Here is a 15,240-nt window from a genome sequence, read left to right on the forward strand (position 1 = left end):
TACTTTTTTTTTACGTTAATAGTTTTATCCTCTATATATCCGATAACATCTCACCTGAGAGCCATTATCCACTCTATTCAAAGAGAATCTTAAATATAGGTAAGAGCGCAGTTGGCGAAACTGCTGATTGGCTGGTTGGGAGGGCAACCAAGACAAGAGGCAGTCCAGAGGTTGCCGCTCTTGACACCGTCGGTGCCGGATTGACAGCGAAAGGTGCCGACGCAAACAAGAGCAGGCATTAGTTTGGCAGGGTCGGAGAAAGTGAGCTCGGCATTGGGGCAAAGGAGAACGGCGTTTTTGACGTTCTGAGCGGCGGCGGCGCCGAGAATGGCGAGGAAGACGGATGAAGTAAGGAACTGCATGTTGAAGCTGTGAGACTCTCTGTTAGAAGCTGTATAAAGGGGGAGGGACTCTGTATGCTTTTACCTTGAGTAATTTCAAATGCAAAGAGTGTAGAGTGTGCGAAGAGGCTGTGAAGAGCTTTTGTTCTGTAGTGTTTGGTTTCAGATACTTTTTACTGCAGCGTTTGAGGTTTATATAGATAGTTATTTGCAACCTTGTCAAGGAGAATGAAGTCCCGAATCTTGTACCGAATCATATGATATGTCTGATCCATGTTTGACATGTCTTCTATTCGGACAGTCGGTCAATAGTATCTTCGCATATCTAACCCAAATAGGCAACTCGTATTTGTCTACATAGTATGAGAACCTTATATAAATACCTTGTGAACGAGCCACTATTAATGAAGGTTAGAGTTTGCCTAACGTAACTTAAGGTTAGTATTCAACTGCTGAAACACCAGGGTCTAACATATCCTGCATAAATTCTACTCTTTCTTATGTATGGATATTATATTAAGCTTCTCCAGGGCTAAGAAGCATCTCGTATTTGTCAGAAGCTTAAATATATAACAAAGTAGCGATAGGAATTGCCTCATTGTCAGCGTCTGTATTAGTTGATTAAGCATACAATAATTAAGATTTAGGATAACAATCCCTACAAAGCTTATAATATGCTCCTTCCATTTTAGAGTGTTTGGCAAGCCATGCTCTCATAGCTGATGCCAATCATCAGACAACAGTCTGAACAACATCTCCCAACATCATAGGTTTTTGCAACTGCCGAGTGTATCGCCGCTGCATGACGCTCAATGAAAGGTTTGCCGAGAACTTAATAGAGTCTTTCTACCTTCCTGATTCAGATCTGAGGGTTACAATAAACTCAAGCTTGGATATGATGATCGTGTGACTTACTATGTTCAGATAGTGGGATCACTACTCTGACTACGGCATCTCTCGTCTAAATCATCGTGAGGGCTTTCCGGGATGCTAAAGGAATGCCAATGTTGTCCGCGAAGGGTGATTCGATAGATAGCTATACGAGGGAGGATTCCAAACCCTAAACTGTTGAGATGAATGTCAGTCGACGCCGAGGATGAATTGGCAAGTTTTAACGAGACTCGTGATATCCCTCGATGTGGGCTCGGTAAAAGAGAAAGGACTTACTTACAAGGTGAGGATCAATTAAGTATAAAGACAAGCTAAAACGCCTTCTATGAGACCTTCTTGTATTCTAATCATCATCATTCTACATTATATCAACCTCCATCTTTTAACTCTCTAAAACTTTACCCAACTCAGCTATCAAAATGCTTTTCACAAAGATCATCGTCTGGGCCTTTGCCACTGCTGTGGCCGCTTCCCTCACTCTCAAGGAGATAGCCACCAAGTTCAGCATTCCAGAGGCCAACATCAATGAGCTCCTCTCTGCCTCCGACGTTTCCACCATTAGTGCTGAGAAATGGGCCGACTTCCTTCACACCAGTTCCAAGGAAATCAGATCATGGACCCAGTCAGCCAAGACCGCTGCCCTTGAAGAAATCAAGGTTGAATTCAAGACCTACATGGAAGCCGACACCGACACCAAGCTTGCAAAGCGCCAAAGCAACCGCGACAAGGTACAGACGGAAATCAACAACAGGATTGCTACCTATCGCAGTGAACACGAGGCTGATCATCGACGTCGACTGGCCGGTTGCCCTAGTGTCCGTTGTGGTGTGTGTGCCGCTGGTCTGACCGTCGCTTATGTCACGGCCCTTACTGCCTGCGGCGCTGCTGCTTTGACTGAGGAGGCTATTTCTGCCGGTACTCTGACTCCTGTTGCCGTTGTTCAACTTGGAGCCTGTGTTGGACTTGCTCATGGTACCTATATCGGAGGCTGGACCTTCTGCCTCGGCATGAAGGACTAGAGCTCTTCGGAAAGATCAATACTGAACGATGACTCACAGAGATGAAGCCTTATCCTCAAGAGCTTCACAAGTGGAAACTCTCAATCTTATTCGTTTGTGTTGATGTGTGCGAGAACTGGTGAAGGGGGATGGCAGACGACGGGTATTGTAGTGGTTTTCCTGTTTGTCTGTGTTTCTTTACATTCATTACTAGTATTGTCATTCTCTCTATACTGTGTCGACATTATACAGTCTCTACCGTACTATAAAATTGAAATAGCTATTTCTCCTGCCTTATCGAGTCGTTGGTGATAACCGTTGGGTTTGCTGTAGCTAATGACATACGATGGTCGATATGGATCGCCATTTGAGACGCGCTTAAACGAGAAGCTTGAATCAACGTTTAGCCGCACCAGCTGAAATTAGTCACCTTGTAGACTTGTGGTTTATCTCTCAGATATCCAGTAACTAATAATAGGGCACTAACTGACTCCAAACGGCTCGGGGCGCTAATTAAATCTTATTTCCCCTGAGATACAAGGTGGTTAGAGGATGACGGCACACCAGTGGAGCCTACCAGGCTACTAGCGTTTGATTATCAAGGATTGAGTTACATTTCTGACGTTTATGTTGCACTTGGTAAAGATCTCGAGATAAATAATTTGAAACTCTTCACTCCGTAGTTGGAGACAGTAAGCACCCCTGTTCCATTATCTGTCATCGTTTCATCTATACCTGCAACAAACTTCACCACAAAGACACTCCTTATCTAACCCCCGCCAGTAGCTTCCGGAGTAATCAACCGTGATCTCAACCCCAGCCTCAATGCCGCTGCTCACCAACAGAATATGTTCTGTGCCCAGCCACGTAAACTTCTCAAATTGTGCATTCGGCTTGCAGCTGTGATTCACGAACCTTGTAAAATTACCCTGTCTACCCTGCCATATCTGGTAACGTCTATCACCAACCTTGCTATCCAGGACGTCTTGGTCTTTGATGCCTTTTGTCACGAGTCCTGTGAATTCTCCAATGGCGACGCCTCTTTCGAAAGGTACGAGGGCTTGGAGGCCGTTGTTACGACCGTTGGAAGTTCTGAAAACTTGTACAGCGGGCGGCAGTCTCGGTCCGCCGAAGAGGCTGGGGAAGCATTTGCATGAGTTGAGTACGGCGTCGTCTGATTGGACTTGATCGCATAATACGCAGTTGTTTCCGTTAGTGGAGGATGAAGCACGAGAGGTCGGTGGCATCCAGCGAGGATCATCAGCTCCCCACCACGTGGTGTCGACAACACATTCGTCTAAATGTTCAAAGCTGAAGTTCGAATCATACTGCAGATAAGTTGATCGGAGCGGAATTGGGTCAGATCCATCTTGGTAGACAACCCAGTCGTGGGGATGGCCAGTAAAGCGCCGCTCCGTACGTTCCCCAACAATGGCTAGGAGCTGACGCCAATTACGGTGCAGAGTATCCGCCGCGACCTCCATCCGTCCTCTCAACGCTCGTGCTCGACCGAACTTATCCTTATCAAAGTCAATGCGGTATTTACAAAGGCGATACAGGCCCATTCCAGAGAACGCCAGAGCTACCCAGCCCAGCACATCTTTGATCTCTTTGTAGCCTCGCCAAATCGCCATTTTATTCCGTAGCTCTTTCTCACTCCACCCAAAGTCGCCGCAAGCTTCAGCCAACGCTTTCACTCGGGCTTTGGTGGATGACATTCCTGGGCTTGTAGTAGTAAGATGTAGGACGTAGGAATCGAAAAGCTCGATCCAGCGAGCTTGGACCATGACTTCGATGGAACGACAGGTCCGGCAAGCCTGGGTGACTCTTTGGCAAAACATGTTTCCTCGCGTGAACATATCGAACGAGCCTTCTGAGGGAGACGCCATAGACAGATCAGGTGACAGCTCGACTTCATTCAAGGGACGGCTTGTAGAGGCAGTGGTGAGCTGAAGCTGCTCGGTGAGAATATGTGGCTCTAGGACAAGACCGGAGTGTATCTGCTCCCACACGCCAACGATGAATTTGCCCAGAGATGACTCTCTAGGGAGGAAAACACCGTCGGGTTTCAATTTTGCCCTCTTGGGGAAGTTCCCGGCGCGGATCTGCATTTGACGCGGGACCTTCAACATTTCGTCGGTCGTAGCAGTGGCCATGACAGGGCGCAGGCCGCCTTGACGACGCTTACGCGATGGCCTCGAAGCCGACGAAGGGGGATTGGGTTCACCATTATTCGAGGCCGTTGTAGGATGGCGGTGCTCCTCTGTTTGAGAGCATGACTCGCAATTCATATTAGTGCGAGAGGATGCTTGTGATGAAGTGGTTGGGTGGACTGGGATTTGATGCTTAGGGATGTCAGTCTTGGTCAAGATGTGTTTGGGTACATTCGACGTACGGAGAACATATGGTGAAGCCGCTCGCTGGTCTCCAAAGTGCCGCTGTCGAGATCTCGATCAATTCCATCTTGTATGAACACTTCAATGCGTAGTATCGGGCCATTGAACTTGGCCCATGGAATGCCTGAGAGCGACGTGTTCAATTTCTCTAGGATGTCTGACTGGACAACATCGGAAAAAAGGTATGTCGCGTCGTCCAACATTGTGAATATAATGACGGTAGAGAAAGTAATGTACAAATGTGAATGTGACTGGTGGAGGAGAATTCTGCCCGGGCAGAAAATCCATGGTAGCGCCATTAAAGCAGGGTGGTTAGTCCTCGATTTTGATTGGATAAGAAAGTGCCCGGTTCCAGACGTCATCATCCAGTGCTAATAGACAATATGTCTCAGTATTGTCAATAGGAACCGGCTGAAGAATCTCAATTTTTGAACCTCGTAGCAATGTACCGGCTCCCAGGTGATAAACTCAAGCTGCTTGTTGGATTTCTGCTACGCCACGCAATTACTGTTTCTCCCTTCGTACTAGACATGTCTTCCAGCGACCATCGATACCTGATTGTACGGAAATTCTGCCCAGGTAGGGCAAAGGGCGGCCCCACTGGATGATGTCTTGGACTGACCCTCCTTGCCCCCATTCTCTATATTGAGATAGAGTGGAGGAAAGTCCTGCACCCCAGAGCCTTATAAAGAGACGAACCCTACCATTTCTAAACCACCTCCCCATGCCCTTCACTATCATCCTACAAACCAGTAGCCCATGAAAAACTCAGGTTAACGGCTGTCAACATGTCGAGCCAAATCGAGGAAAGTGAATTGCCAGGCAACGCTACACTCAGTAAAGAAAAGACAAACATGTCGTACTCCTACAACAACAGACGCGGATGGAGGCGATGGAGGATCTTCCATCCCGGTAGGGGAATGTACCACGATATCAAACGAAGACTTCCCTACTACCCAAGCGATATCACCGACGCCTTCACCTACAGAACCGTCGCCAGTACAGTCCGAATGTACTTTGTCAAGTATGTCACCCCAATACACACCCACATCCTACTAACCCTGGCATTCTTTCAGTCTTCTGCCCGCTATAGCCTACACTCTCGACATGTATCGCCGAACAGGCCAATTCTACGGCATCAACGAAGCTCTGTTCTCTTCCGCCATGGCAGCCATTGTCTTCAGCCTATTAAGTGCTCAGCCTCTCACCATCGTCGGCGTCACTGGTCTTATCTCGTTATTCAACTTTACCATCTACGACATTATCAGCATGTACGATGTTTCCATCTACCCACAGTTCATGGCTTGGACGGGTATCTGGGCTGCAATATTTCACTGGCTAGCTGCCATCTTCAACACGTGCGATTACATGCGCTACGTGACGGACTTTTCTAGCGAGTCGTTTGGCATGTATGTTGGCATTATATATATCAGTAGGTTCTCCCTTATATACCCTCTTTCTCTTTATTCTACTAGGTAGTTGACGACTGGTGTAGTCAAGGGCGTCGAAGAGCTTGTCAATGAGTTTGACAAAGGCGGTCAGGGACCAGGGTACTTAGCCTGTCTGATTGCCATTCTCTACTTTGGCACTGTCTACGGTCTTGAGAAAATAGGCTCGAGCACGATCTGGAAGCCAAGTGTTCGCACATTACTCGCAGACTATGCTTATGTGGTGAGTTCACACATAAACCTAACCGGTAAGATAGGTGATGGATGGCTGACACAACCAGTTCGGAACCATATTCTGGGTTGGCTTTTCTCACTTCCCTGGTAATATCAAGTCAACGCACATTGAACGGGTGCCTGTCACCAGAGCATTCTATCCCACTCAGTCTAGAAGCTGGCTCATTGACTTTTGGAACTTGGAAGTCGGATGGGTCTTTGTAGCCATGCCGTTCGGCCTTTTAACAATGCTCTTATTCTACTATGACCACGTAGGTCAAGCTTTCCCCTTCGACCTTCCCTACGTACTAATAGATCTTACAGAACGTCAGTAGCATCACGGCACAGGCTCGACAGTATCCCCTCAAGAAGCCCGGTGGATTCCACTGGGACTTTTTCCTTCTGGGTTGTACAACTTTTCTGTCTGGTATTCTTGGCCTACCAATGCCCAATGGCCTTGTTCCGCAGGTTCAGCAAGCCCCTTCACATATGTTTACGCTCCTTCCGCTGACTACAGCAGGCACCTGTTCATACCGACTCTTTGACTGTCTACGAAACTGATCTTGAGATCATTCCCACGTCTGGAGGGGAGGATCGGGAAATACGCCGTCCCATTGTGCGAGCCACGGCGGTAGTTGAACAGCGTGTGTCACACTTCTTGATGGGCTTAGGGTTGGTAGGAACCATGACAGGACCTCTCCTCGTTGTCCTGCATCTCATGCCAGCCGCAGTATTTGCTGGTGTCTTTTTTGTTGTTGGAGTAAGTTCCCTTTAGCTACTTGCTTCTTCTCGTGCCGTCATTTCACACGATACTGACAATCTTGTTAGTGGGGTTCCATCGAATCGAATGGCATACTCCAGAAGTTTATCTATCTCCAATCAGAGCAACGCTTTATTCAACGCGACGAACCCATCATTCTAGTACGCCGACGAAAGGTATCTCTTTATATCGCATTGCAATTCATCGGTGTGGCAGCCTGCGTCGCCATATCGCATACGATTGCAGCGATAGGATTTCCGGTTCTCATTATTCTCATGATTCCTCTTCGTATTCTTGTCGTTCCACGATGGTTCACACTAAAAGAGCTCCAGATTCTGGATGACTTCACGGCGACTAACAAGACCGTGTTGGCCAGTCTAGGTGGAAAGCCAATCCTGCCAGAGGACTCGAAGGTTGAGGATTGGGGCCTAGAGAGGCGAGAGAGTGAGGCTCGACACGGAGTGCCTCGCCAACGTGCTGGAAGTCTCCACCGATAAAGGCCATTAACAAGTTGCGATGACGCCTTTGTTTTCGGGCAATGGTAGAAGAGTGGCTTACTCTAGAGAGCAAGAAGGCCTCGGAAGTTATATAGTACTAGATTGGAAGGAGCTCTGGCACTGATTGGTTTTACACGAACCATCGTTTGGTATATGTAAGAGAGGTAGTGGTATACGATATATGGTCCATGGAGTACCGTAAAGCCAACAACCAGTTGTATTCCGCACGATATCACCGAATACAGATCTATAATAGTAATACTCATGTCCCATACCATCATACTTTGACGCAAGATACCATCTACAACTTGCCCTTTCTACCATCCTCACTTAACTTGAGGATCATACCCAAATTCCCACTCTCAATCGTCTCAAAGATACCAGGAAGTCCCTGCGCCTTGCGCTTCTCCTCTTCTCTACGGAAGAACTCTTCCGCAGTCTTAATCCTATTCGGATGAATCTCGTCCAGCAGCTTATAATCTCTCTGAACAACGCCCTTATTTCCTCCGGAATGTCGCCACATATTCCAGAAACCAGTAAAGTTCTGCTTAAATGTCATGGTCGCGGGATCATTAAGATCAGCATTGTATCCAGCTGGAGCGGTGCTAGCCCAAGGAATGTGCTCGAAGTACGTCTCAATCGGGATGTCCATGAATTGAGCAGGTTTGCCGGTGACTTTTTGGAAAGCCTTCGCTAGATCATGGTAGTTGATGTGATCAATGGCAACCTCGAGATCCATTCCATCCGATCGTTCGGGGTTATCAAAGAGCCAGCGGACGTAGTGCTCGCAGTCATCGAGAGCGACATGAGGAATAGCTCCATCAGCGAGGGGAACAGCCCAAGTGACGACTCTCTCAACAGTACGAGGCGTCATCACCGTCTGCGCTGAGATAGCCATCTCGATATACGGACCCGTAGTGAAGATGGCAGTGCCCATGTTGTGAGTCTTTTTCTGGGTCAACATCCACTCCGCCATTCGACCTTTGCCATCATAATGGCCACAGCGGAACTTGGGATCATAGCCACTTTTCTTATATCCATAGTCCAAGTTTCCAAAGACAAAGAACTTGATACCAGACTCAATTGCCAGTTCGTAAGAGCGAATAGTCCAGTAAGTCTCTGTCTTTTCACCAGTGTTGAAGCCGTCAATGTTGACGAAAGCGCCCCAGCATCCTTCGTAGCCCTTTCGGAGGTTGTCTTCGTTGGCGAATGAGCCTTCGATGAACTCAACATCGCCTAACTTGGCTAATTCCTGGGCGCGCTTTGAGTTGGCATCGCGAGTGAGGACTCGTAGGCTGTATGCGCCGTCTTTGGTGAGACCGCGACAGACGGGGAGACCTTGAGCTCCTGTGGCTCCGATAACAAAAATGCGACGAGCCATGACGATTGACCCGAGAAAAAAAGTTTACTGGCAGCTTGATATAGTTTGATACGATTGTGTTACAGAAAGTTAGAGGGTAGGATTCATGCATGACATCTCCAACAGCAGATATTTATATATATCGGCGATGTTCCTCACGCATTCTGAGGAAGATTCCAAAATGCAGCTATTACCGGAGGGTTTTGTAATAACTGTCTTGGCTGATTACAATTCCCTCCGGTCTCGGGTAGTGCGTGTTGATCAGTAATTATTGATCACTAATCGCGGCCGTGGCACTCACAGCGTTACTGTGTCGGCCCGCTTAGACAAGTCGCCTTCCAAACCATCGCTTCGTATCGTATTCCTAATTCGGAACGACGATGTTCGGGATCAAGCATAATGGTAGCAGTTGTGTAACTTGACATGTCGCCCGAATTGCTCACCGATATGCACGTGTGCTGCGATATCTTTTTAAAGAGGGAAGTTCACTAATCAATTATTATTATCACTGAAGTCGCATGATTATGTTAAAGATAGACCATCTGTATTGTGTTAAAACCGAAGTGTATTTTCTAACCTTATAACTAACTTATAAACTTAATACTGCTACTACCTTTTAATTACCTTAAACCTTCTTTTAACCTTTATCTCTAGTAGTACTAATATATATATTATTATAAAACTTTTTTTAGTTAAGTTAAGCTTTTCTTATATATTAGTATTTCTTAATAATTTTAATTACTATATATTATATTTAGAAGTCTTTTTTAGTAAATTACTATTTATATATTAAATATAAATATAATTTAAATATAATTTCTTTAAAGTAGCTTTTTAATTATTTTAATTCTTTTTTTATTTTTTAAGTTATATAAAGAAAATAATAATACTTTCTTTTATTAAGTAATATTAATAATACCTATAAGGAATTAAGCTATTATATAAGTAATAGTCTTATAATTAAATAAAGTAAATTAAATAAAGAATTTATTACTTAATTAATTAAAATCTTATATAAAAATATATCTTATAATAGCCTTATAATTAAGTTTTTTATAATTATAATTATATTATAAAGTTATTTTATATATTATTATAATAAAAAGTATAATAATAGCTTTATAAATATAGTTATTAATATAAGTTTAATTAAGATATTTTTAATAAAAGATTAATCTTATTAAAGCTATTATTTTAAAAATTTAAAATATATATAATATTAAATTAACCTTTTTTAGCTAAAAGATTAAAGCCTTTTATATACTTTAAAAGCTAGTTAAAGAGTTATTATTTAAGTTTTTATTATATTAGCTTTATATTATAACTATTAGTTAATTATTATAGTATTAATATCTAAGTTATAGGCTAGAAGTGTTATTTATAGTTAAGGCTTATAGCTATAAGCTTATTCTAGTAGAGAGAACCTAGATAGACTATCTGGACTTGATTCTCTTGTGGGGCTAGGCTATATTGAAGTTGAAGTTGAAGGTAAAGTTGAATGGCTTGGTGTAGCATCTGTACTTCTCAAACGGTCTCACCCTGACCGTAGCTGACCCCAGGCCATTGTTATCGTAATCAAGATGCAGAACCGTCATATTTAACGGCTTCAAGTCGTGCGGATGCTGTGCATCATCCAAGTCGAAGGGCATGTACCTTCGAGCCGTGAAACTGAACGGCTCACTCTCTGCTCTTCTCGCATCGAGCGTGACATCCTTATTTCCAATCTTCAGCCACCGCAAATCTTCCCGATTTCCATTCTCTTGAGGATAATCGTAATAAGTGAAGAGGTTCGGCACAGTGGAGCTGTACTGCCCGATGCGGGAACTTTGCTTGGAGTCCTTGTAGCTCTCCCCAGGTCCTCGACCAAACCATGACACATCGTCGAATGACTCGGGTAGAACTGTCATGAGACCAATGCGGGGAATGACATGCGAATCATTCTTGCCCACAAATTCACCGCGAGCTTCGAGTTGGAGCTGAGGTCCGGTAGCTGGGATCTTGTAGATCATGTCTGCTTCGACGCCCCAAGCACGAGTCTTGACGCCAACCCAGACTTTATAGTGCACGACTGCCCCATCATCTCCGATGCTCCAGGTGACGTCGCGTACTTGGGGGTAGATCATTGGGATCTTCTCTTGTTCCCAGATTGGTCCATCACCTGAAGATGCAGCGTCATTCTGGGTGAGAGCGCGGTAGAAGGAGAGTTCGGGGCCACGTTGGAAGATGTCCACGCCGTTAATGTTCCAAGTGACATTTCCCTGACGCAAATTAAAACTAAAAGAAGAATCTCCACTCTTATAGAGGAGCTTGGTTCCGTTCTTCTGGTACCCCGAATTGGCTCCACGACGGACTAGCGACATGTCTCGCGTCTTGATGCTGGGACGTTGGATGTGCAGTTGGTCCCAAGCAACAACGTGGCCCTCGGGAGCCCAGAGAGTGTCTTCCTTCAGCTTGAACTCAACCGTGACCCAAGCCTCATTCTGCATCACGTTCAAACCCGAAGGTAGTGCCACAGTCCTATTCTCTCCAGCAGGCACTCGTGGAAGGTCAAGCGAACGAGGCTCAGTCTTGAGACCATCCGCGACAACATACCACGAAACATCAAGATGGCTCAAGTCAGAGAAGTCATAGTGATTGACGACCATCATGGAACTTCCATTGTTTGCCAGCTTCACCGAGATTGGCTGGATAACCTTGGCGTATTCCTTCAAGGAAGGCATGGGCGAATGGTCAGACAGCACAAGGCCGTCCATGATGAAGTCACCGTCGTTGGGCTCGTCGCCAAAGTCACCTCCGTAGGCGTAGTAAGTGACGTTCTCTTCCTTCTTGAGGAGTCCGTGATTGCTCCACTCCCAGACAAGGCCTCCTTGAGAGAGTGGCTCGGTTCTGAAGAGATCGATGTACTCTAGAAGACCACCTGGTCCGTTGCCCATGGCACTATTACTATCAGCTAAGTCCTCTCTGAGTTGTTGGGTGGAACTTACTGAGCATATTCACAGAGCAAGATGGGCTTGTCAGTATGTGACTTGATAAACTCCCTCACATCGTCAGGCGTACTGTACATCTGACTGTACATATCTGTCGAGGTAGCATTACGATCCTGTTCGTAGTGGATAATCCGACTCGGATCTCTCTCTCTGATCCATTTGCTCATGGCAGCGTGGTTCCGACCATAAAAGCACTCATTACCAAGAGACCAGATGATAACTGATGCATGATTCTTGAATCGCTCCACCAGCTGACGAGCACGATCGACATAGGCTTCTTCCCAATCAGGATTATTGGAGAGCCACTCAGCAGCTTCTTCTTCAGTTTCTTCAATGCCCCCGAAGCCATGACACTCCAAGTCAGATTCTGCGATGACGTAGAAGCCGAGCTCATCGGCAACGTCGAAGAAGTCAGGATGGGGAGGTTGATGAGCTGTGCGAATTGCGTTGATGTTGGATTTCTTCATAAGTAAGAGATCTTTTCGCATGTTCTCGTAGCTGATTGTACGCCCGGTAAGATGATGGTGCTCGTGTCTATTGACTCCGTATATGATGATAGGCTTTCCGTTGACGTAAAAGTTGGATCCCTTAATCTCAACGCGACGCAGACCAACTTTCTGACTGACGGTTCGTCCGTTGAAGGTGATGAGCAAGGTGTACAGGTTTGGTATCTCAGCGGACCAGATATGGAAGTTGTCTCCAGAGATTTTCTGCTCATAAATATCAGAAGACGACCCTTTCCATTCATCAATAGCGGAGCCATTTGGCGAAAACAAGCTGATAGCAAGGGCGCCCTCTTTTCCTTGAATGGTCACATTGACCTTGAACGACCCCTCGTCAAAAGAGTCGCTGAGCTCAGAGTCAACCTGAAAATCAATAATAGACGATTCAGAGAAGGGAATGAGATAAACGTCGCGAAAGATACCAGACAGCCACCACTGATCCTGATCCTCGATATAAGAACCATCAGACCACTGGTAAACCCTCACAGCAAGATCATTCGCCTGGCCCATAGTAAGATAATCCGTGATGTCAAACTCACTCGGATTACGACTCCCCTGGCCATAGCCAACCTCTTCACCATTAACCCAAACATGAAACGCACTATCAACGCCCTCAAATCGCAGTCTAATCTGATCACCATCCCACTCATCAGGTACATCGAACTGTCGCCAGTAAGAACCAGTAGGATTAACATACGAAACATTGGGAGGAGTGACGGAGAAGGGATAGTCGATGTTGGTGTAGTGAGGATGGCCGTAGCCTTGCAGCTGCCACATGCCTGGGACTTGAATGTCGGCCCATGAGCTGGTGTTGGTGGTTTCCCAGATTGGGGCGTCAAGGGGGCTGCTGTCATAGTGGAATTTCCATGTTCCGTTGAGACTGTGGAGATAGCTTTGGTCGCGGTTAAAGGAGAGGGCTGAGTCTTGGTTGGGGTAGGTGTAGAAGTGGGCTCTGGCCGGGAGGGTGTTGCGGTGCAGGATGTTGAGGTTACTCCAGTCGGGCAAGGCCCCAGGGAATCCCATAGCAGACAGATCCATGGTGGAACTCGATGATTTGTAGCAATACCCTTTCATTCTCTATAACGACTAGTAAGTGTCATCTTATATATAAGTCGTTCGGCCATCGCCTCGGCTCTACTCCTCATCCTCCGTAAACGCCAAGCCCTACGATCGTCACGTCCATCTACCGCACCTATCGTAGCAACGCTCATCAGCAGAATAGTCCGAGATCTGCATGTCGTCTCCGCAAAATATAACTCTACAAACAAGAATAAGCATAAAGCTCGGATGATGTCGAATTATGTCATGAGCTTCCCCGCCGAAACGTTGCATCGAACCCCGCGAACGACTCCTAGCCAATAAACTTGCCATACTTTTTCCACTCCTCATCACCCTTCAACCTCTCCATATCCTTATCCCTCAATGATATCGCCGCCGTGATCTCGCCATCTAATCGCTTGGGCATAAGATACATCAAACTCTCAAACGGCTCGAATAACGGCCTTCTCACACTCTCTGGCTTTCCTAATCCAAGTCCAAAGTCGTATTCCCAGCATTTTAGCTTCGCCCATGAACTCAGCATGATATCCGTTGATGGATTTGCGTCTGCCGTGACAGATACTTTTGCCCTGTTTTCCTGGTCCTGGAGGTATGTCACCAGGGCTTGCGTTCGCCGGCGGAGATCATCGCGGCCGAGTTGAGACCGCAGCCGTGAAGCTGAAATGCCGAGGGGCTCGTTGGCGATTTGGGAGAGGTTTGAGACGCTGTAGGTCATGTTTTGGAGGATTCCGGGGTAGGTTTTTGGCACTTCTAGTTGAGTGCGTACATCGACGGCGCGGCAGAATTCAGTTGAGGTGGAATCGTCTAGACGGGGGAGACGGGCGCGGCTGACGGATTGCCAGATAAACGCTGAGAGGGTATCGTCTGTTGACACGAATTTAGATTGCCCATCAAGAGTCCGTGTCGCCTTATCCTTGAGCTCGGATAGAGCTTGTGGACTGAATGAGAAGAATGCCCAGCTTGCCTTTGGTGGTGTTGGCGGGGCTTCAGTGGTTGGAGGGGGTTTGATGATTTGATGATCCAGCTCAGGCCCAAGTTCATAGTTCTGGAGAGGAGTAACAATGGTCTTGCGGTCAAGATTCATTGTTGATATCTCTTGTTCGGAGAAAGCTTCACCACGACAAGCTTTGGACAGCAATCGAATCAGCTCATCCTGGCCCGTCATATCCATGCACCCATGCTGCCCATTGACAGTAAATATAAGCCCGCCCTCAATAAAATTGAGCTGAAAGATCAGTACAGGCGAGGGATCATCAGGCGAGTAATCAGGGCCAAAAGGAAGAGTCTTCTTTGGCGCAATTTTGTTCTCGTCAAACATGCTCATAGGAAACTCTACCTTTCTCAAGCCCTCCATTGTCGGTGCTGAGGGGTCATCGCGAAGATCCTTGACTACCAGTCGCGGCGTGGACTCAAACGGTTTGATATGGAATACGCCAGTGCCATCGTCTTTGACTTGGCCTGCTACCCAGGGAAAGCTCTGTGAGAGACGCTGCAGGCCGCTTTTGAGGGTGGCGGTGATGGCTGGGTGCGTGGAGGGGTCGGTGATGGGGAAGCAGAAGCTGACTTGGGTGTAGATCTTGACCATGAAAGGCTGTTGGCCAATGACGTCTAGCTCTATGTCTAGGTCGTCCATGTTTGTGGTGTTTAGCGCCGTCATTCTAAATCGTGAGTTGGTGAGCTAAGTGAGATGTAAAGTTTGTGTTTGTTGGTTGTTCTTATAGAGCTTGTCGAGAGGAGGTGGATCCGTTGAAAAGGTATGACCTTGGATGAGTCGAAATGCACAATTG

The 15,240-nt window shown here is 46.5% G+C and overlaps 6 protein-coding genes across 6 annotated transcripts; 2 read left to right on the plus strand and 4 right to left on the minus strand.

Annotated features, from left to right (window-relative positions):
- Positions 1-1,651: 1,651 nt before the first annotated feature.
- J7337_001883 (uncharacterized protein) lies at positions 1,652-2,251 on the plus strand (the record flags this gene model as incomplete). The annotated part of the gene is made up of 1 exon (XM_044819616.1): positions 1,652-2,251. The coding sequence occupies one exon, from the start codon at positions 1,652-1,654 to the stop codon at positions 2,249-2,251; it is 600 nt and encodes a 199-aa protein (XP_044687318.1).
- Positions 2,252-3,163: 912 nt separating this feature from the next.
- Positions 3,164-4,829, minus strand: J7337_001884 (uncharacterized protein; the record flags this gene model as incomplete). The annotated part of the gene is given in 3 exon segments (XM_044819617.1): positions 3,164-3,187; positions 3,199-4,590; positions 4,626-4,829. 3 exon segments carry the CDS (start codon positions 4,827-4,829, stop codon positions 3,164-3,166), a joined length of 1,620 nt encoding a protein of 539 aa, XP_044687319.1.
- Positions 4,830-5,414: 585 nt separating this feature from the next.
- On the plus strand, positions 5,415-7,544 carry J7337_001885 (uncharacterized protein; the record flags this gene model as incomplete). Its single annotated transcript, XM_044819618.1, has 6 exons — positions 5,415-5,650; positions 5,703-6,058; positions 6,122-6,297; positions 6,612-6,755; positions 6,808-7,047; positions 7,116-7,544. The coding sequence occupies 6 exons, from the start codon at positions 5,415-5,417 to the stop codon at positions 7,542-7,544; spliced, it is 1,581 nt and encodes a 526-aa protein (XP_044687320.1).
- Positions 7,545-7,845: 301 nt separating this feature from the next.
- Positions 7,846-8,925, minus strand: J7337_001886 (uncharacterized protein; the record flags this gene model as incomplete). The annotated part of the gene is made up of 2 exons (XM_044819619.1): positions 7,846-8,429; positions 8,457-8,925. The coding sequence occupies 2 exons, from the start codon at positions 8,923-8,925 to the stop codon at positions 7,846-7,848; spliced, it is 1,053 nt and encodes a 350-aa protein (XP_044687321.1).
- A 1,439-nt stretch (positions 8,926-10,364) lies between these two features.
- On the minus strand, positions 10,365-13,432 carry J7337_001887 (uncharacterized protein; the record flags this gene model as incomplete). Its single annotated transcript, XM_044819620.1, has 2 exons — positions 10,365-11,841; positions 11,889-13,432. The coding sequence occupies 2 exons, from the start codon at positions 13,430-13,432 to the stop codon at positions 10,365-10,367; spliced, it is 3,021 nt and encodes a 1,006-aa protein (XP_044687322.1).
- A 313-nt stretch (positions 13,433-13,745) lies between these two features.
- J7337_001888 (uncharacterized protein) lies at positions 13,746-15,086 on the minus strand (the record flags this gene model as incomplete). Its single annotated transcript, XM_044819621.1, has 1 exon — positions 13,746-15,086. One exon carries the CDS (start codon positions 15,084-15,086, stop codon positions 13,746-13,748), a length of 1,341 nt encoding a protein of 446 aa, XP_044687323.1.
- Between the last annotated feature and the right edge of the window lie 154 nt (positions 15,087-15,240).

The sequence above is a fragment of the Fusarium musae genome, chromosome 1 (genome assembly GCF_019915245.1).
Source record: "Fusarium musae strain F31 chromosome 1, whole genome shotgun sequence".
NCBI classification, from domain to species: Eukaryota; Fungi; Ascomycota; class Sordariomycetes; order Hypocreales; family Nectriaceae; genus Fusarium; species Fusarium musae.